This window comes from Tachysurus fulvidraco, chromosome 17, assembly GCF_022655615.1.
Source record: "Tachysurus fulvidraco isolate hzauxx_2018 chromosome 17, HZAU_PFXX_2.0, whole genome shotgun sequence".
In the NCBI taxonomy this organism is placed as follows: Eukaryota; Metazoa; Chordata; class Actinopteri; order Siluriformes; family Bagridae; genus Tachysurus; species Tachysurus fulvidraco.
The window spans coordinates 18,151,809-18,167,627 of NC_062534.1; the positions used below are offsets into that span (position 1 = coordinate 18,151,809).

The window sequence follows — 15,819 nt, forward strand, 5'->3', positions numbered from 1 at the left end:
TCCTCCCCCGGTCCAAAGACATGCATAGTAGGTTGATTGACATCTCTGGAAAATTGTCTGTAGTGTGTGAGTGAATGAGAGTGTGTGTGCCCTGTGATGGGTTGGCACTCCGTCCAGGGTGTATCCTGCCTTGATGCCCGATGATGCCTGGGATAGGCACAGGCTCCCCGTGACCCGAGAACTTCGGATAAGCGGTAGAAAATGAATGAATGAATGAATGAATGAATGAAAAAAATCTACACTTTGACCATATTTGTTGCTGTTGATTAGTGAAATAAATGCTAAAACAAACTAACATAGGACTTAAAAACATGAACTGGTGACCGAGGAAAAAGCACAATTCCTCTTCCTTTACTTTGACTATCAACAATGCAAGCAACTATTAAAGCTCGATCAGTGTGTTATACTGTACCACAAGGTCTCGTTGATGGCATAATAAGAATGATGTGAGGCAAAGTGTTACACAAATTTGTTTAAAGACAGAAAGGCAGCTGTATTTATGAGATTGATTTTTTAAGTGTTTCAGTCTGTAAAGCTTTATTGGCTTTAAGACGTGCTTCCTCTTAATACCGAGTACAGTGAACAAAAATGTTGTAACACTAAAATTACCGTCATTTTTGGTCATTTGTACTTTGATTGGACAATCTGTCTACTTTTATTTTCTACTTTTATTTTTTACTAAACCTGCAGCTGTAATCCATTTGCCTGCCCGGTCACTGCTGATGATGTGTTACAGATATGTAACTGAAGTGGCCTAAATAATATCAACCCAAACGGAGGTCAGATCGAGGAGGTGTTTTGTTTTGTCTTCTGACACGACTGTCACTGATAAGCCGTGTGAGATAAGCTGCCTGATAAGCTACGGTTTGGGCTAAAAAGAAATCAGCCCAAGCCTCACTTCTTCATAATAGTCTCTATATAATTAATTACAGCTATCAGTTGTGGTGGTGCTTGGTGCTTGTTTCAACAAAAATACAAAAAAATACCATTTGTACCATTTTATCAAAAATAAAAATAGAAAAATGAAAGATTAAATTGATGTTTTTATCTTTCTAAAACAGAGTGTACATGCACACGAGCCGTCCCTCTTTAGAACCGACCGATTGTCTTTTGTTATGATTTGCATTTTCAACTGTTTCTTCTCGCATCCCTCATTTTGTTTGAAGACTCCGACGAGCAGAAAGAGCTAATATTTCAACACAGAGCACAGCAATAAAGGATTTGCTGTCATAAAGAGGCTTTAGTGCATTCACTCACTGCTCACTTAATCATAGTAAGTCATTGATGGATCGTATCCCATTGACAATTTTCTTTAACATTTGCAATTTACCTTGTTTGTGGATAAACGCTCAGAACTCGCTGGTCAAATGATCCTCTTTACGGATGCTTTGATGTCTTCAAATTAACCTTATAAATCTGAAGCTTTGGTTCCAAACGAATCTGAAAGCAAATCTAGAATTTGCATTACTGCCATATACAATTCACAAGGTTTTAGTTACTGTAAAAAAAATTTCCCTGCAGGCTCCATGGTTTGGTTACAAAGTCTTAACCAATACTGATTCAAGTCCCTGGTGGCTTGGAAGTTATTTGAGAGTTGAATTAGGTGTTTGAGCTTTCAAGTATTTGGAATAGGATACACTGCTGTAGACATAATACACCACCACTTAAGGTCAGTCACCATCATATTTCTCACACCCACAATCTAGCCACAGTCTCCTAAACTACCTTGTGGACTGACATCCAAGTCAAACAGTGAGGCAGTGAGATCTATCCACAACATCCTTCTTCTCCTCCTCCTTAACCCCTATCATCACACTCACATGGCAGCCATCGCTATCAGTCTGCTCTGTAGCAGGCCTGCTTGCTGAGCTGTCCAAGCCTGTCTCTCATTCTGATCTGTCTCACCTAGCCTAGCCATGGAAAGTGATCTACCTTCCTAACATCTGTTCCAGGGCTTTTATCGGTTGCAGCTCTCTGTCCAGCCCCACTGACATTATTAGAATGTCACCTTTTGTCCACTAGCATGAATAATACCTCCCCGGAGGACATATATTATGGTAATGGAAGTTGAGCCGGCTCTGTTATCGGCTGCAATCATGAGCCCCCTCGTCACGGCTGGATTGCATCTCCGCTACAAATGAGCCGTTCGCCTTGCCGCCGACAGGGCAGTCTAATGTTAATTAAAGTGGGAGGAGATAAAAATAGCCGGCGTATTTTTCATCTGCCTACAGAGGTGAGCTGGTGACTTTGAGATAGCAACATCTGCACATGTAGAAGGGGTTTGCCGGACAAAATACGTTACCTTCACTCCTGATTAATATAAGGGAAGCCAATAGGTAGTCTGGTTGTGAGGGTTTTTTTTTTTTAATGCCTTTAGTTGAAATTCAGCACTAGCACTCATCATGTGGTAATGCTACTTGCCTTGCATGGCTCCAGGCTATTGGGCAAAAGTGTGAAAGCTCCACTGGGGATTATTTCATACAGAGTCAGGCTGTTACACTTCATGACCTATGAATCTTCAAGCCCTGTGTATGTTTAGTACTGCTACCGACTCAAGGATTTTTGTACAGTAGGTGTTCTGGTTCATATGGCCAACTAAACACCAAACAGGTGTTAAGCGTCAAGTACAGCTGTTTATTTCCCATTCTATTTTGGGTGTCACTCTAAGTTTATGGTTCTCATTTCTGTCCATATTTAGGTAGCTACTGATAAGGACAACGGCATGCTGTTTTATAAAGAGGATCATGACCCGTTAGCTGTGGAGCTGTATCAAGGCCACATTCGACTGATCTATGACATCGGCAAGTACCCACCTACAACCGTCTACAGGTAAGGATACACAAAGGACTGAAAAGATAACATAATAAATTCAGAAACGAAACACAACAGCAAATTCAGAAATAGAACAGCAAAAACAAAACACAATAGCAAATTCAGACACAACAGTAATTCAAAAACACAATTAGCAAATCAGACACACAATAGAAAGTCCAAAACACAACAGCAAATCCAAAACATAACAGCAAATTCAGAAACACAACAGTGAAACAAAAACACAACAGTAAATCCAAACGACAACAGTAAATCTAAAACACAACAGTGAATCCAAACGACAACAGTAAATCTAAAACACAACAGTAAATTTAAAACACAACAGTAAATCCAAAACACGACTATAAAGCAAAACAGAAAAGCGAAAACAAAAAATCAACAGCACACCCAGAACATGACAGCACATTCAGAAACACATCATAAAATCCAACACACAACAGTCAATGTAAAACAACGCAGATCCAAAGAAACAGCTAAGCAAAACATAGCATAACAACAAATCGAAACATGAACGCAAATCCAGAACACGATAGCAAAAAAAAATTAAAAATCCGAAACATAACAGCGAAGTGGAACAAAAAAGCAAGAGCAAATGGAAAGTGTAAGGCCTTCTTGAACACATATGCTCTTTGCTGATTAGAAATGGTGTCTGACTATCACAAAGAAAAAGATTTGCACTTTTTCAGTCAGTTATCTAATTAGCCTAGTAATTCATTATAGTGAGGAGTAATTCTGTCATCTATATAACCAGCTTCCTTCTGGCTGAATTGCAGGTATTCTCATACTCATATTAATGCCATGAAAAGCTGACAGCTTATGAATAAGCACAAAATCTGGGCGGTCTGTCCATTTCGGGTTATGTGATCACGTTTGTGTATTTTTTGTTGTGTTTTTGTACTGATTTGCCTACTAAACATATACACACACTGTTTCTGTACAAACACTAATGTCCAGTTTGAACTGCTCTGTTCAGTGGAGCCTCACAAATAAGCTCGGCTCGTTTGGCTTCAACAGCTCTCCACGGGCGTCTTTCTAACTGCCAGAATTGTTGGATGTAATTTAGAAACCTTGTTTAGCTTCCACCAAGATTCTAATGACATTTAGTCTGTTTTCAAGCAGATCATCAAGGCTGTGGCCTTTAAGTACCAATATAAGTGTCTCAAATATATTTATGTTTGCTTCACTAATTCTTAATGTTGGTATTTATTGTAATACGTGGCAGTTAGCACAGGTTGGTGTACAGCTCACAAATTCTGTTCTGTACGCAGAAACTAAATACTAAAAATAGGTAAAGGTGCTTTTTTTGCAATGTCAGAAAGTGGCTTAAAGGGATGTTTCATTTAATTACCCAATGAATTTGTTTAATGTTCTGTATATCATAATGTACTGCATTAGCGAATGTATTTTGTGCACTACCAGACAAAAGTAAGAACAATTTAGATGTAATATATCATTTTGATTTGTTTTTTGTTGAACGTGTTTCTTAGCCATATGTTCTCCATATAAATGTCTCCATTGTTATTTTAAAATAATTCAAAATTGTACAATTCTTGATATAGTGTGTCTACATTTTTGCCTGGTAGTTTAATTGAAATGCATTTCATATTTTAACCCCAAAATACAACTAAATGGGCACATAGTTTTTTTCTCTTTTGGTTCGTTGTCTTACTGTTTACTCAAGTACAGTTAAGCTGGCACCGCTGGCCAAACAACAGGGGTTTCTTCGTAAATATTCGAGACGCCGTCCTCGAGTTGTTTGTCCGTATCTCAGCAACTTCTTCCACTTCTTAAAGTCTAGACACATCACTTGAAAGATGCCAAAGAGTGAATTTAAAGCTTGCACATTCACGCAGTGAGAATGCCTTTAAGACCTTTTCCTTTCACTCAGCGGATCAGTGCACACTGAGATGTGGCAGTTGTGACTGGTTTCTGATCTGAGGCAGCCTTCCTGTCCCAGCACAGCAGATAGCATTTTATTGATCCAGACCGTATCTCTGGCTAGCTCTGAAAAAGAGGGCCTCTCTTAGCTTGTGCCATTGCCTAAGGCCCAATCGATAGCTCTGTCGGGAGTGTCAAAGCATGTAAAAAGAGCACTTCATCCAGGAGTCTTGTCTGTGTGAAATATAATAGCCTATTATTACTCAATATTAGCACCGAGCTGTGCAATTATTTTATTAGTATGCACTGTTCACTGATTATTGGTTGATTTAGTATGAATAGAGACTCTCAGAGTGTCAGATTTGTAGTCAGACTTGATGAACTCGGTGCACTTCTCCTGAGTGCAGCTGTGCTCTGGATGGTGATTTCTGCGGCTCTAGTCGAGCTGCGTCATGGCCTTATTTTGCATGCTTACCCTCTCATTAGTCTGTTTTTTCCCCTGATGACGTAGTGCTTTATGGTTTTGGCGTGCCTGAAGGCCATTGTCTCTGGGCTTGTGGTGTGATAGTGATGAGCTGTGGAAGATGGAATGGAGTGGAGACAGTTTTCACAGACTACAAGGCAAATTCGCCCTGTCTACCTTCATTAGCATGATATGATACAATACAGAGCTCACTAGTCAGACCAGCATGTTCCTACGTTTTCAATGTCATGGCTAAGCCAGTGAGCTCCATGCAGCATCTGCTCAAATTTGTAACTCCATCCCAACCCAGAGAACTGGGCCATTGGGAAACAGAGAGGTGAAGCTTCGTTGGCTGAGAACGAGCATTGTACAGCTCTGGTTCAGGGAATTCACTTAGGGTGATTGACATTGAATGTCCCACTAAGTCATGAAGCATCTGTGTGAGGCGAGGATCAGAAGACAGGCCAAAGCTTCTTCACCTTCTTCATATCTAAAGCAAAGCATGTCTTTGTGAGATTTGGAGCTGAGGGAGGCAATGATGAACAATAGAGAAGCTAGTTTTCTGTAGAGAGCAACTGAGGAAAGACAGATTAGACCCTGAACAGAATGATTGGGCAAACTGGGTATTCATAATAGGAGAGTGGACATAGGGAGGGATCTTAACTAGCACTAATGCATCATTAGGTTTAGATGAATGCCCAGATCTCACTGCTTGCTTTTATCTAGTACAATTATTAAAAACCTAGCACTAATCTCTCCATTAGTTTAAGAATCCATGTAGGTATCAAAAGGGAACCCCAGCTTATGTAAATCCTTCACAGGAAATTGAAGGAGAAGGTTGGAATTGCATACCTTTCATACCTTGTGCCAGGCAGTATGGCTTCGACAGCCATGTGCCACGCCTAACCCAGTTTTGCAGAATGAGGCTAATGTTTTCCGCATCAACTGGATCTTATGCTTAACGCAGCAGGGTGATAGGGGGTCAGGGTGTGTTTTTATTGGCTGTTTTCCTTCCTCCGTCTGGGATTAGCGCTCAGTTCCTATGTGACTGAAGTGCTAAGAAAACAGGAGCCTTTTTTTAAAGGGAAGCCAAGCAGGGATTGAGGTAAGCAGGGCTGGTGTGCTGAAAAACACAGCTGAGAGTTGGAACTGTATGATGGTCTTTACTTAGATCAGACCAGGTTATGGCTCAGAGTTGAGTGTTGAGCTCCTCTGGGCCTGGCTAACTCGTGTTATTTAGAGGTCATTGGAAAATACCAGTGTGCCACTCGGACACATGAGAAAACATCACCTCCGACATTTTTGGTAAAAGACTTCTACTTGTGCTGACAGAGGTTCACACGGATCAGAAGTCTGTTGAAGTCAGTCAGTTCCCCCACCCTTTTGAGTTTCTGTTCACTAAACAAGCACATAACTTACCTCCTCGGCTCCAAAAGAGGCCTAATTGAGGTTACAGCTGCAATCCATAACTGCACTGGCTGCCTATGTACCATTGCCTTCAGCCAGTCTTCTGTGACTGTGCTGTAAGCAAATGATAGTGCCGGGTAATTGAATTTGGAAAACGTAAATATGTCCGTAGGTTCACTGATTTAGATAAGTTTTCAAGATGAAGGCTCCGGTAATTGTGTCTTACTTTGTTATGTGTGTTGTTTATAATGTGGTTTCATGGAGGGTGTTTTATTTTCAGCTGACAGGAAATTGACTTCTCTCAGCATGAGAGGGACACGAGGCTGGTCAAATCTTTGGCGGCGTTCTGTTTGTTTTTTATAGACTCCAATAAACAGGCACTTGAAACTTTAAGTGATCGCTCTTTTGAATAGGTGTTAATCTTGGTTTGGTGTCTGGTGCCATCTAGAGGTTTGGTGCTTGTAACACTAGTGCCTGGCTCTGTTATACTGTCCAGACTTAACCAATATACATCCTGGCTTAAATGAAAAGATTAGTCTGGCTATGTTTATTTAATCTCAGGTTTATTTTATAATACAGAAAGCCACCTCTTCCATCTTAGCTTCTTAACTCCTGGGGCCCGCTGTTAATGCCAGACTTTTTAAAAGATACTGGCTGTAACCACTGTCTGTCTGTAACTGTCTGTATGTGGTATGTGGAGGATTAAACAGAATGTAGGGAATGTTTTTGGGGGTCTTGCAAATGGACCCTTGTGTTGCTCACAAAGAGAGTGTTTGCAAACATGGAATTGAATTATGAGGCAGTAATATAAACCACACATGTGTCTGTGTTGAGCCAAATCCCAGGAAAGGAGGCTAGGAGTTGAGTTCCTGAGGTCCGTTGATCTTTGTGTGCACTTGGGAGGAGAAAAATAATCAATTTATAGATTTACTCTTGAACAATTATGCATTAATCCCAGAACTGGATTTAGACGTGGGTATATGCATCATTTTTTAATGGAAATACTTTCAACGTTTGCCAAATATTACTAAAGAAACTCTTAATGTTTTAGATGTATGTTAAGCCTAGCTATGATTCATAAGCATCATATGAGTGGACATGAAACTCACTTTAATTGCTTGTTGAAGTTACTTAATTGATTTCGCTCTTTCTGTCTTTGCCTGCATGGACCAGCTGTGACCAGTCATTGGGTTACATGGAGTCATAACAGGACCACCTAGGGTCCTTTTGTATATCTCCCACCCCATTATTCTGAACTGCTAATTCGTAGGTTGTGCAAACATGAGCTGCGGTGCAACTAGAAAAAGTGTCAGATTCTCACCGTGGAGAGAAAGATGGTTTTGACACGTTGGGCCCGCGTGCTGTTCTTGGATCTCTTTTTTCTTTCTGAGAAATGAAACACAGTGCAAAGAGAGGAAGAGCGTATTTTAGGTACAGAAGGGGAACAAGCCACACTTCTTTAGCCGCAATGTCTCACTTCCTCGCTCTCTCTCTCTCTCTCTCTCTCTCTCTCTCTCTCTCTCTCTCTCTCTCTCTCTCTCTCTCTCTCTCTCTCTCTCCCTCTCTTTCTCTCTCTCTCTCTCTTGTGCTGTCTTACATCTTACTCTTTGCCAAACCACTGTCTCTAGCTGTCTGCAGCTGCCTATGTTCCTTCCAGGAATAACTCCTCTAAGACGAGTCACTGTAGCCAAAATTGACCTGCTTTCTCAAGCTCTGATGTCAGTTTGTAAGGGGGTTATTGGGGTCATGAACCAGTCCACTACAATACCATGCTCAGACAAAACACAATTACACAGCAGTCAGCAGGTCCAGCATGCCCTGGACTGAGCAGCATGGGAAGCTGGAGCACTCACATGCCTGTTGCAGCTCCAGTGTGTGAGCACAACATGTGGTCCTTTCCAAAATCAATCAGCTGAGCAGGAGTTCGTTGTCACGCTTTGTGCATTTGCTCTCCGAGGTTTTGAGGGGTGCAGCGAACTCTCAGCACTCTCTAAATGTTTAACAAGATCAGGCAAAATAAAATAAAAAAATAGAGTGAAAGAAATCATTCTCCTGAGTTCTCTCAGGCTCTCAGGCATCCACCAAACCCTTACCTCAAATCACACTCTGTCTCAGCTGGATTCAATGTGTTTGTTGATGGGTGTATAGAAAGAAAGTGTCAGGTCTGCTTATTGTGTTAGAGAGAGCTCGCAGCCAGGACAAGCTCTCAGAGTGCTGTTAGTCTCATCAATGCCAAACCTAAAGAACACACCTGGCACAGTCATCATATCTGCTCAGCCAAATCATGCATATATATTTCATCCTGTACATTAGGGGTTGCTCATGCTGTGATCACTATACATTACAACAGGTAGACTTTAAATGCCATAACAACACTGCAGCAAAAGTGTAAAATTATTAAATTTTATATTATTCGGCCAGGAAAACTGCTTTTAGCTGAATACTTGAGTGGTATAACAGTAATATTCTGTCCTGTGGTATTTGAAAATTACAACCTTACATTCTTCTTCTACATCTAAGCCCAACACATAAATTCAGACCATTTAGCCTTTACGGAACGTGTGCATTTCCTGGTCACGCTTCCATCGCATTTTACTTATTTCATGGCATGAAAATACTCTTGAATACTCCTTTTCTAACTTTGATTCAAAACTGGATACTGAACGTTATCATTACTGACAAATACTGATACTGATCAATTCTCTGTGTGTTTGTTAGTGTGGAATCGGTGAACGACGGACTCTTCCACACCGTGGAATTATTAATCCAGAATCAAACGTTGAGTCTGGTGGTGGATAAAGGAGCCCATAAGAGTCTGGGTAAACTGGCACGGCCACCCTCGGTGGAGCCCAACACCCATCTTTACGTCGGAGGTGAGAGCACAACACACACATGCTTCTATGTCTGATATACACAACCCCTCACTTTTGTCTTTACTATACCTTTAATCATGGTATTTTGCCCATTACATATACATATTTATAACCATTACATATACATTTTGTAGTCCTATGTACAGTTAGGGTCAGAATTATCGGCATAATAATTATATGAGAAAATCAAACCTAAAAGTCTAATTTAAGAAGCAACTTCTGGATAATTAGCCACAAATATATTATTTCTAATGGTGCCAGTAATTCTGGAGCTGACTGACCAAATAATTTATCATTTTTTGTGTGAGCTGTTATGTAAACTGCAGTGCAACGATGTACAAAAATATAGTTCACAGTCAACAGTGCACCAGATTGGCTTATCTATGATCAACAATTTTCACACAAATAAAGACAATTTGCGTTTACTAGGAACTTCATTAAGTGAAGTCGCTGTATGATTTGTTTCTCTCAGGCGTGCCCTCTGCGATCGGCTCCACCGGCCTGCGTACTGGAGCTGAGCGCGCATCCTTCAATGGCTGCATCCATAACGTTCGCATCAATGGCGAGCTGCAGGAGCTGAGCACCGGGCTGACAGGCACAGAAGGCATCCTGCCTGGCTGCCACTCATGCAGTGTGTGTGCCCAGGGGCCGTGCAGGCAGAGAGGCGAGGCGGGCGTGACCTGTGAGTGTCCTTCCAGCAGCAGCGGCCCGCTGTGTGAGCAGCAGAGCTACGCCAATCCCTGTCAGTCCAGCAGGTACTGTAACCCCACATACACAAACACACACTCTCATACCTTCTCCTTTTTTATCTCTATATTTTCAGTCTGAATTGTAACCAGTCAAAAGTCCAAACATGACCCTACATGATGCTGAGAAACTAGTGCAAGTTTTCATAACCTCTATATAGGTCTATTTTTATGTGGCCCTGGCTGGTTGCCATTCTGTCTCTTTAGAGACGCTTTAGCAGCCCGTGTCCTTAACAGGAAATGAGCCAAGCATATTACCTTCGTCTTATTTATGATTTTGTGTCTGCCTTGCTAGTTCTGCAGTCACCTCAAAGTCATTTTGCTCTTTATGGCCCTTACTGTTGTATCCTAACCCTAAATTGGAACAGTTATCTAAGAACAGTGTTGCTCCTTTACTTTTATCCTGAACTCATGATAACTTTAAAACTGCAGCAGTGACACAATGTAAATGAAATCAAAATGTAAAGCAGGTGCAGAGAGCAATGAGGAAGAGAACCAGATATGTACATATTGTTAATATTGTGTATTATTTTAACAATCTCTTTCTCTATCTCTCTTTCTCTATCGCTCTCACTGGCACAGGTGTGTACATGGCCTGTGTGTGCCAAAGGGTTCGTCCTACAGCTGTAAGTGTGCACAGGGTTACATGGGGCAGTACTGCGAGAGGAGAGAGGAGCCAGATGCCTGCAGGGGGCATCACTGTGTGCACGGGGAATGCAGAGTGGACGAGAGTGGAAATCCTGCATGCCACTGCCAGCCTGGATATACAGGCAGCACCTGTGACACTGGTACAACACAAACACACAGACACACACAAAATGTGGTCTAAATTGGTCAGCTCTAACCTCATAAAATTAGTCTGCGAAATATCCATTAGTATTTTTCTTTTATGGGATTTCTTTTTTTTTTCTTACATGTCTGTCAGCAGAATTTAGAGCAAAGAGTCATGTGATATATGATTTCTCTGGAACAGTTAAGGGTTACGGGTTTTGCTTGAGGGCCAAACAGTGCAGTTTCAGGTTTAAGGAGTTTCTTCCATAGTTTTGTCGTTCTAACATGTCTCCTCTCTTCCTCCCAGAGCTGACATGTCAGGGCGAGATGGTCCGTGAGCTGCTCAAGACATCTGTAGGCCAAAAGACATGCACGTCCACCAGTAAGGTCCCCCGGGTGGAATGTCCACACTCGTGTCGGCCGGGACTCTGCTGTGCCCCCACCAAGAGCCGCAGACGGAAAGTCAGCTTCAAGTGCTCAGATGGCACCTCCTTCTCCGAAGAGATAGAGACGACCTTGGAGTGCGGCTGCTCGAAATGCCCTTCATAATGATCACCTTCCCCATCCCCCCATTTCACGTGGAGCCAGAGGGAAAGAAGAAAATATATTGTACATTTTAAAAAAACAAATAGAACTTATTTTTATTAAGGGATTTTAAAGAGACTGTTTTTATGGTGTTTCTTGTATGTGTGATATAAAAGCTATTTTGTATCCGTGAAAACACAAACACACACACCACACACACACACCCACACGCTCACACACACACAGCAGATTAACATTCCTGAAATTATATGGATTTTATATAAATAAATATATATGAATGTGTGTGTATCTATATAAATGTACCACCTAACCTGAGGATTAATACAGTTTGTATTGCATGTCTGAGTGAGTGTGAGAGGGATTTTTAGGACACTGAGCAGGTATGATATTAAAAAAGCCTATAATGCCAGTCAAGAAGAGCATTAGGACCCTCAAATTCACCCCAACACGAAGAGGACCACAACGCTGGTGAAACAGGAACTGTGCCTTGTACCCAGACTGCATTGTGACAGACTAAAGAACTCATTTCCAAAATTCAGAGCTGTGGGATTAGAACTGTTTATCTTGAGTGCTCTGAAACGGTCATCTTATATGCAGATGTTTTTTTTTTTGTTTTGTTTTTTTATTTGTTTGGGTCATTTTTTTTGTCTATTATCCATCAGAGTGAAGAGCAGAATTTCAAGCAGGATGGTTCACAGAGAGCTAAGCATATTTCTTTCCCAATATTTCTCACATGACTACATGGAAGCATATAGGACTGAATGTGAACTCATGCTTTGGTCCAAAAGTGAAGCTCCAGTCACTCCGGGCTCTTGCTGCGATTTTTTTTTAAACAAAATATTCACAAAAACACGACCACGTCCGAGCTCTGTTGGAATGCTCTACATGCTGATGCAGTATTCTGTTATAATCTTACTAATATATTAAACACAAATATGTTACGCCCATTACTACTGTATTTTGTATCATATATAGTTGTTTTACAAGGTAGGCGTTAAACAGATGTCTGTCTCAAAGAGACAGCAAACATGAATTTCCCCCAAAGTAAACCATTGTTAAACCCAAATACAATGTGTATCGTCAAAAAATGAAGCATTAGGTAATTATAAGGACATTTCCCAGTGTACAACATAAATGAACTGATGTATGACGAATTATATTAACACCTGTAAAGATAAAGAGGTGTAACTAATAGATCATTTCTGGTTGATTATGGACTAGAAAGTGATGAATAACGTACTATGAATGTTGAATTAAAACTTCTAATGAAACTGTTAAAGTTGTTTTGTTTGTTATTGATGTTCTAGTTTTCACACATGGACATGACATGGTTTCAGGTGGCTGTTGACAGTTGATTTTGAAGCTTGTGCACCTTAAACAAGTAGGAACACTTTCTCTATATATCTCTATCTCTATTATGTGACCACACCTTATTAAAATATAACCATAATTTCAGAAAGAACATGTTTTGGGAATGTAATATACATATACATAATATACATATAATGTCATTATACATTAGATATATATCATTGTTATATATGATATATAACAATGATATATATCTAATGTATAATGATATATATGTACTGTACAGACCAAAAGTTTGGACATACCTTCTCATTCAAAGAGTTTTCTTTATTTTCATGACTATGAAAATTATAGATTCACACTGAAGGCATCAAAACTATGAGTTAACACATGTGGAATTATATACGTACATAACAAAGTGTGAAACAACTGAAAATATGTCATATTCTAGGTTCTTCAAAGTAGCCACCTTTTGCTTTGATTACTGCTTTGCACACTCTTGGCATTCTCTTGATCAGCTTCAAGAGGTCGTCACCTGAAATGGTCTTCCAACAGTCTTGAAGGAGTTCCCAGAGATGCTTAGCACATGTTGGCCCTTTTGCCTTCACTCTGTGGTCCAGCTCACCCCAAACCATCTTGATTGGGTTCAGGTCCGGTGGCTGTGGAGGCCAGGTCATCTGGCGCAGCACCCCATCACTCTCCTTCATGGTCAAATAGCCCTTACACAGCCTGGAGGTGTGTTTGGGGTCATTGTCCTGTTGAAAAGGTGGTGTGTCCAAACTTTTGGAAGGTGTGTCCAAACTTTTGGCCTGTACTGTATATACATTATACATTATACTTTAGATATATATCAGTTATATTTCATTCCCAAAACATTCTGAAATTATGAAAATAACACTACAAGTTATGTTACATAGGTCAGGTTTCTTATCATTGAGAGCTGACGACTTCCCGCGACATGAGTGACATGTGGTGACCGGATGTGGGCATGAAAAACGTTTAAATTTATGCAAATATGGAGAGAATCGGTCAATGGCAGTGAAGACAGTAGAGCGCAAGTGATCCGTGGCTGTAATAATAAAAATAATACATTTTATATACTAGTTAACTTTTTAACGCTCCAGAATGTGTAATTTTAACAGCAAGAAAACTTTTAAGATAGACTATTTTAACGATAGACTATCACTATGGCAACCAGTCATTCAGCGGCTGGCGGCTTGCAGCAATCAAATCACTATGTTTGTGAACGTACTAATTGGTTTTGGTTTAAGGCGTCTGACTGACAAGTAACGCAACCAATCACAGTTCGATCGTCATATTTAGGGGCGTGGAAATGTAATGTTTGGCATATAAACAACGTCTAAATAATAATAAAATATTGTCCAGCTGATTGGCGTCTCTAAATTAGTCATAGTGTCTGAATGGGTTTTGTGTATGAGTGTGTATGAGATTGTTCCTCAAGTCCCCTGGGAAAGGCTCCAGGCTCCAATTAAAAGAACCAGAACTTAATTAAAAGTAATTTGTTGTCACAGACAGACAGCACTGTACTCTAACTCCTGAATATTTGAGTAGAATTGATTAGAATTCTTTGTCATGCTGCCTTCAGTCCACTAGATGGAGAACTCCACTTGTTTAACTGTAGTGCATTACTGATTAGCTCAGACAACTCATACTGTCCAGTGCAGAGCATTTGTTCAGTTCAATTCATCACATTTTCATATGTGATGAATTTTATATTTCGTGAATACCATGTTATTCAGAGTGAATACCTCAATGCCGGCTCATACAGGTCACTCTGACTTCACTAACTCCATTATTAACTCTGTTCCTGGGAAACATTAATGACATTCAGACTGAATAATAAGAGCATAACAGACTCTCCAGGACAATTCAGCAGTAATACCCAGCTCTTTACTCCATGATTCTTCCATTTGTTCTTTTAAGAGAGCTAATCTTTCATGAGACCAGTTCCCACAGAGAATGCGTGTCTACTACGGGAAAATCTCTCTCTCATTTTCATGCCTCTCAAATCCTTTCAAGTTCTCTCTCATTATGTTTAGTGGCTTGCTAGTGAACCATGGCATTCCTTCAGATACATCTCTTCACCCTGCCGAGAGGAAAGAAAGCTCAGCATTGTCAGGGCATGTCAGGATATTAAAGAAACATAATGCTGCTAATTCTCTAACGGTCATTATTCATTACAGTCATTCATGGTATTGCAGTGTGCTTGTGAATGTGGCAGGAAAAGTAAGTAGCTCAGATGGATGGATGCTATAGAAACTGAACGGACACTTCAGGGGAAACCGAGGGATGTTTACATAAGGTTAATGTGTGTGGGTATGGGTTTGTGTCCAGCTGTCCCAATATGAGAGGTGTACCTGAGGGTTTGTGCAGACTGTGGATATATTTGACTGATACCCATTAAGAACTGTTTTGGTTTGTGTTTTTAAAAAAAAATTCATTTATTCATACATTCAACTTTAGTAAGTGCTTTATCCTGGTCACGGTTATCCAGAACCTTTCCCAGGAACACTGGGTGCGAGGTTAGAATGCACCCTGGAAGCAACACTGGTACAATGCAGGGCACCATACACACACATTCACACCTACAGGCAACAAAGTGTAGCCAGTCCACCTACATGCATGTTTATAGGAGTTGGGAGGAAACTGGAGAATGTGCCTAGACACAGGAGGAACATATAAAACAGCACACAAACAGTAACCTGAGATCAGGATTAAACCAGAGATCCTGAAGCTGTCAGAGAGCAGTGTTACACCATACACCACAATAGCTCCAAGGATCAAAAACTACCAAGGAAACTACAAAAAAACAAAGATACAAAGAAATAACGTTGAAATAAATAGCTTTAAAAATACAGTCCAAGCTGGTCAAACTTGTAATCCATCTTTGCCAGAGAACAATTTCTGAGCCATTGTAGAACACCAGTTAACTCAAACATTTCTCAACAAATCCACTTTCTTGATTAATAAA

At 40.5% G+C, this 15,819-nt stretch overlaps 1 protein-coding gene across 1 annotated transcript in view; it reads left to right on the plus strand.

Moving 5' to 3' along the window:
- The window catches only part of slit3 (slit homolog 3 (Drosophila)), a 165,484-nt gene extending 152,689 nt beyond the window's left edge, over positions 1–12,795 (plus strand). The window contains exons 32-36 of the mRNA XM_027135848.2: positions 2,699–2,829; positions 9,299–9,453; positions 9,926–10,208; positions 10,782–10,987; positions 11,278–12,795. Of these exons, the coding sequence (XP_026991649.2) occupies positions 2,699–2,829; positions 9,299–9,453; positions 9,926–10,208; positions 10,782–10,987; positions 11,278–11,519 (1,017 nt within the window). The 3' untranslated portion in view covers positions 11,520–12,795. The remainder of the gene's footprint in view (positions 1–2,698; positions 2,830–9,298; positions 9,454–9,925; positions 10,209–10,781; positions 10,988–11,277) is intronic.
- The last annotated feature ends 3,024 nt before the right edge of the window (positions 12,796–15,819 follow it).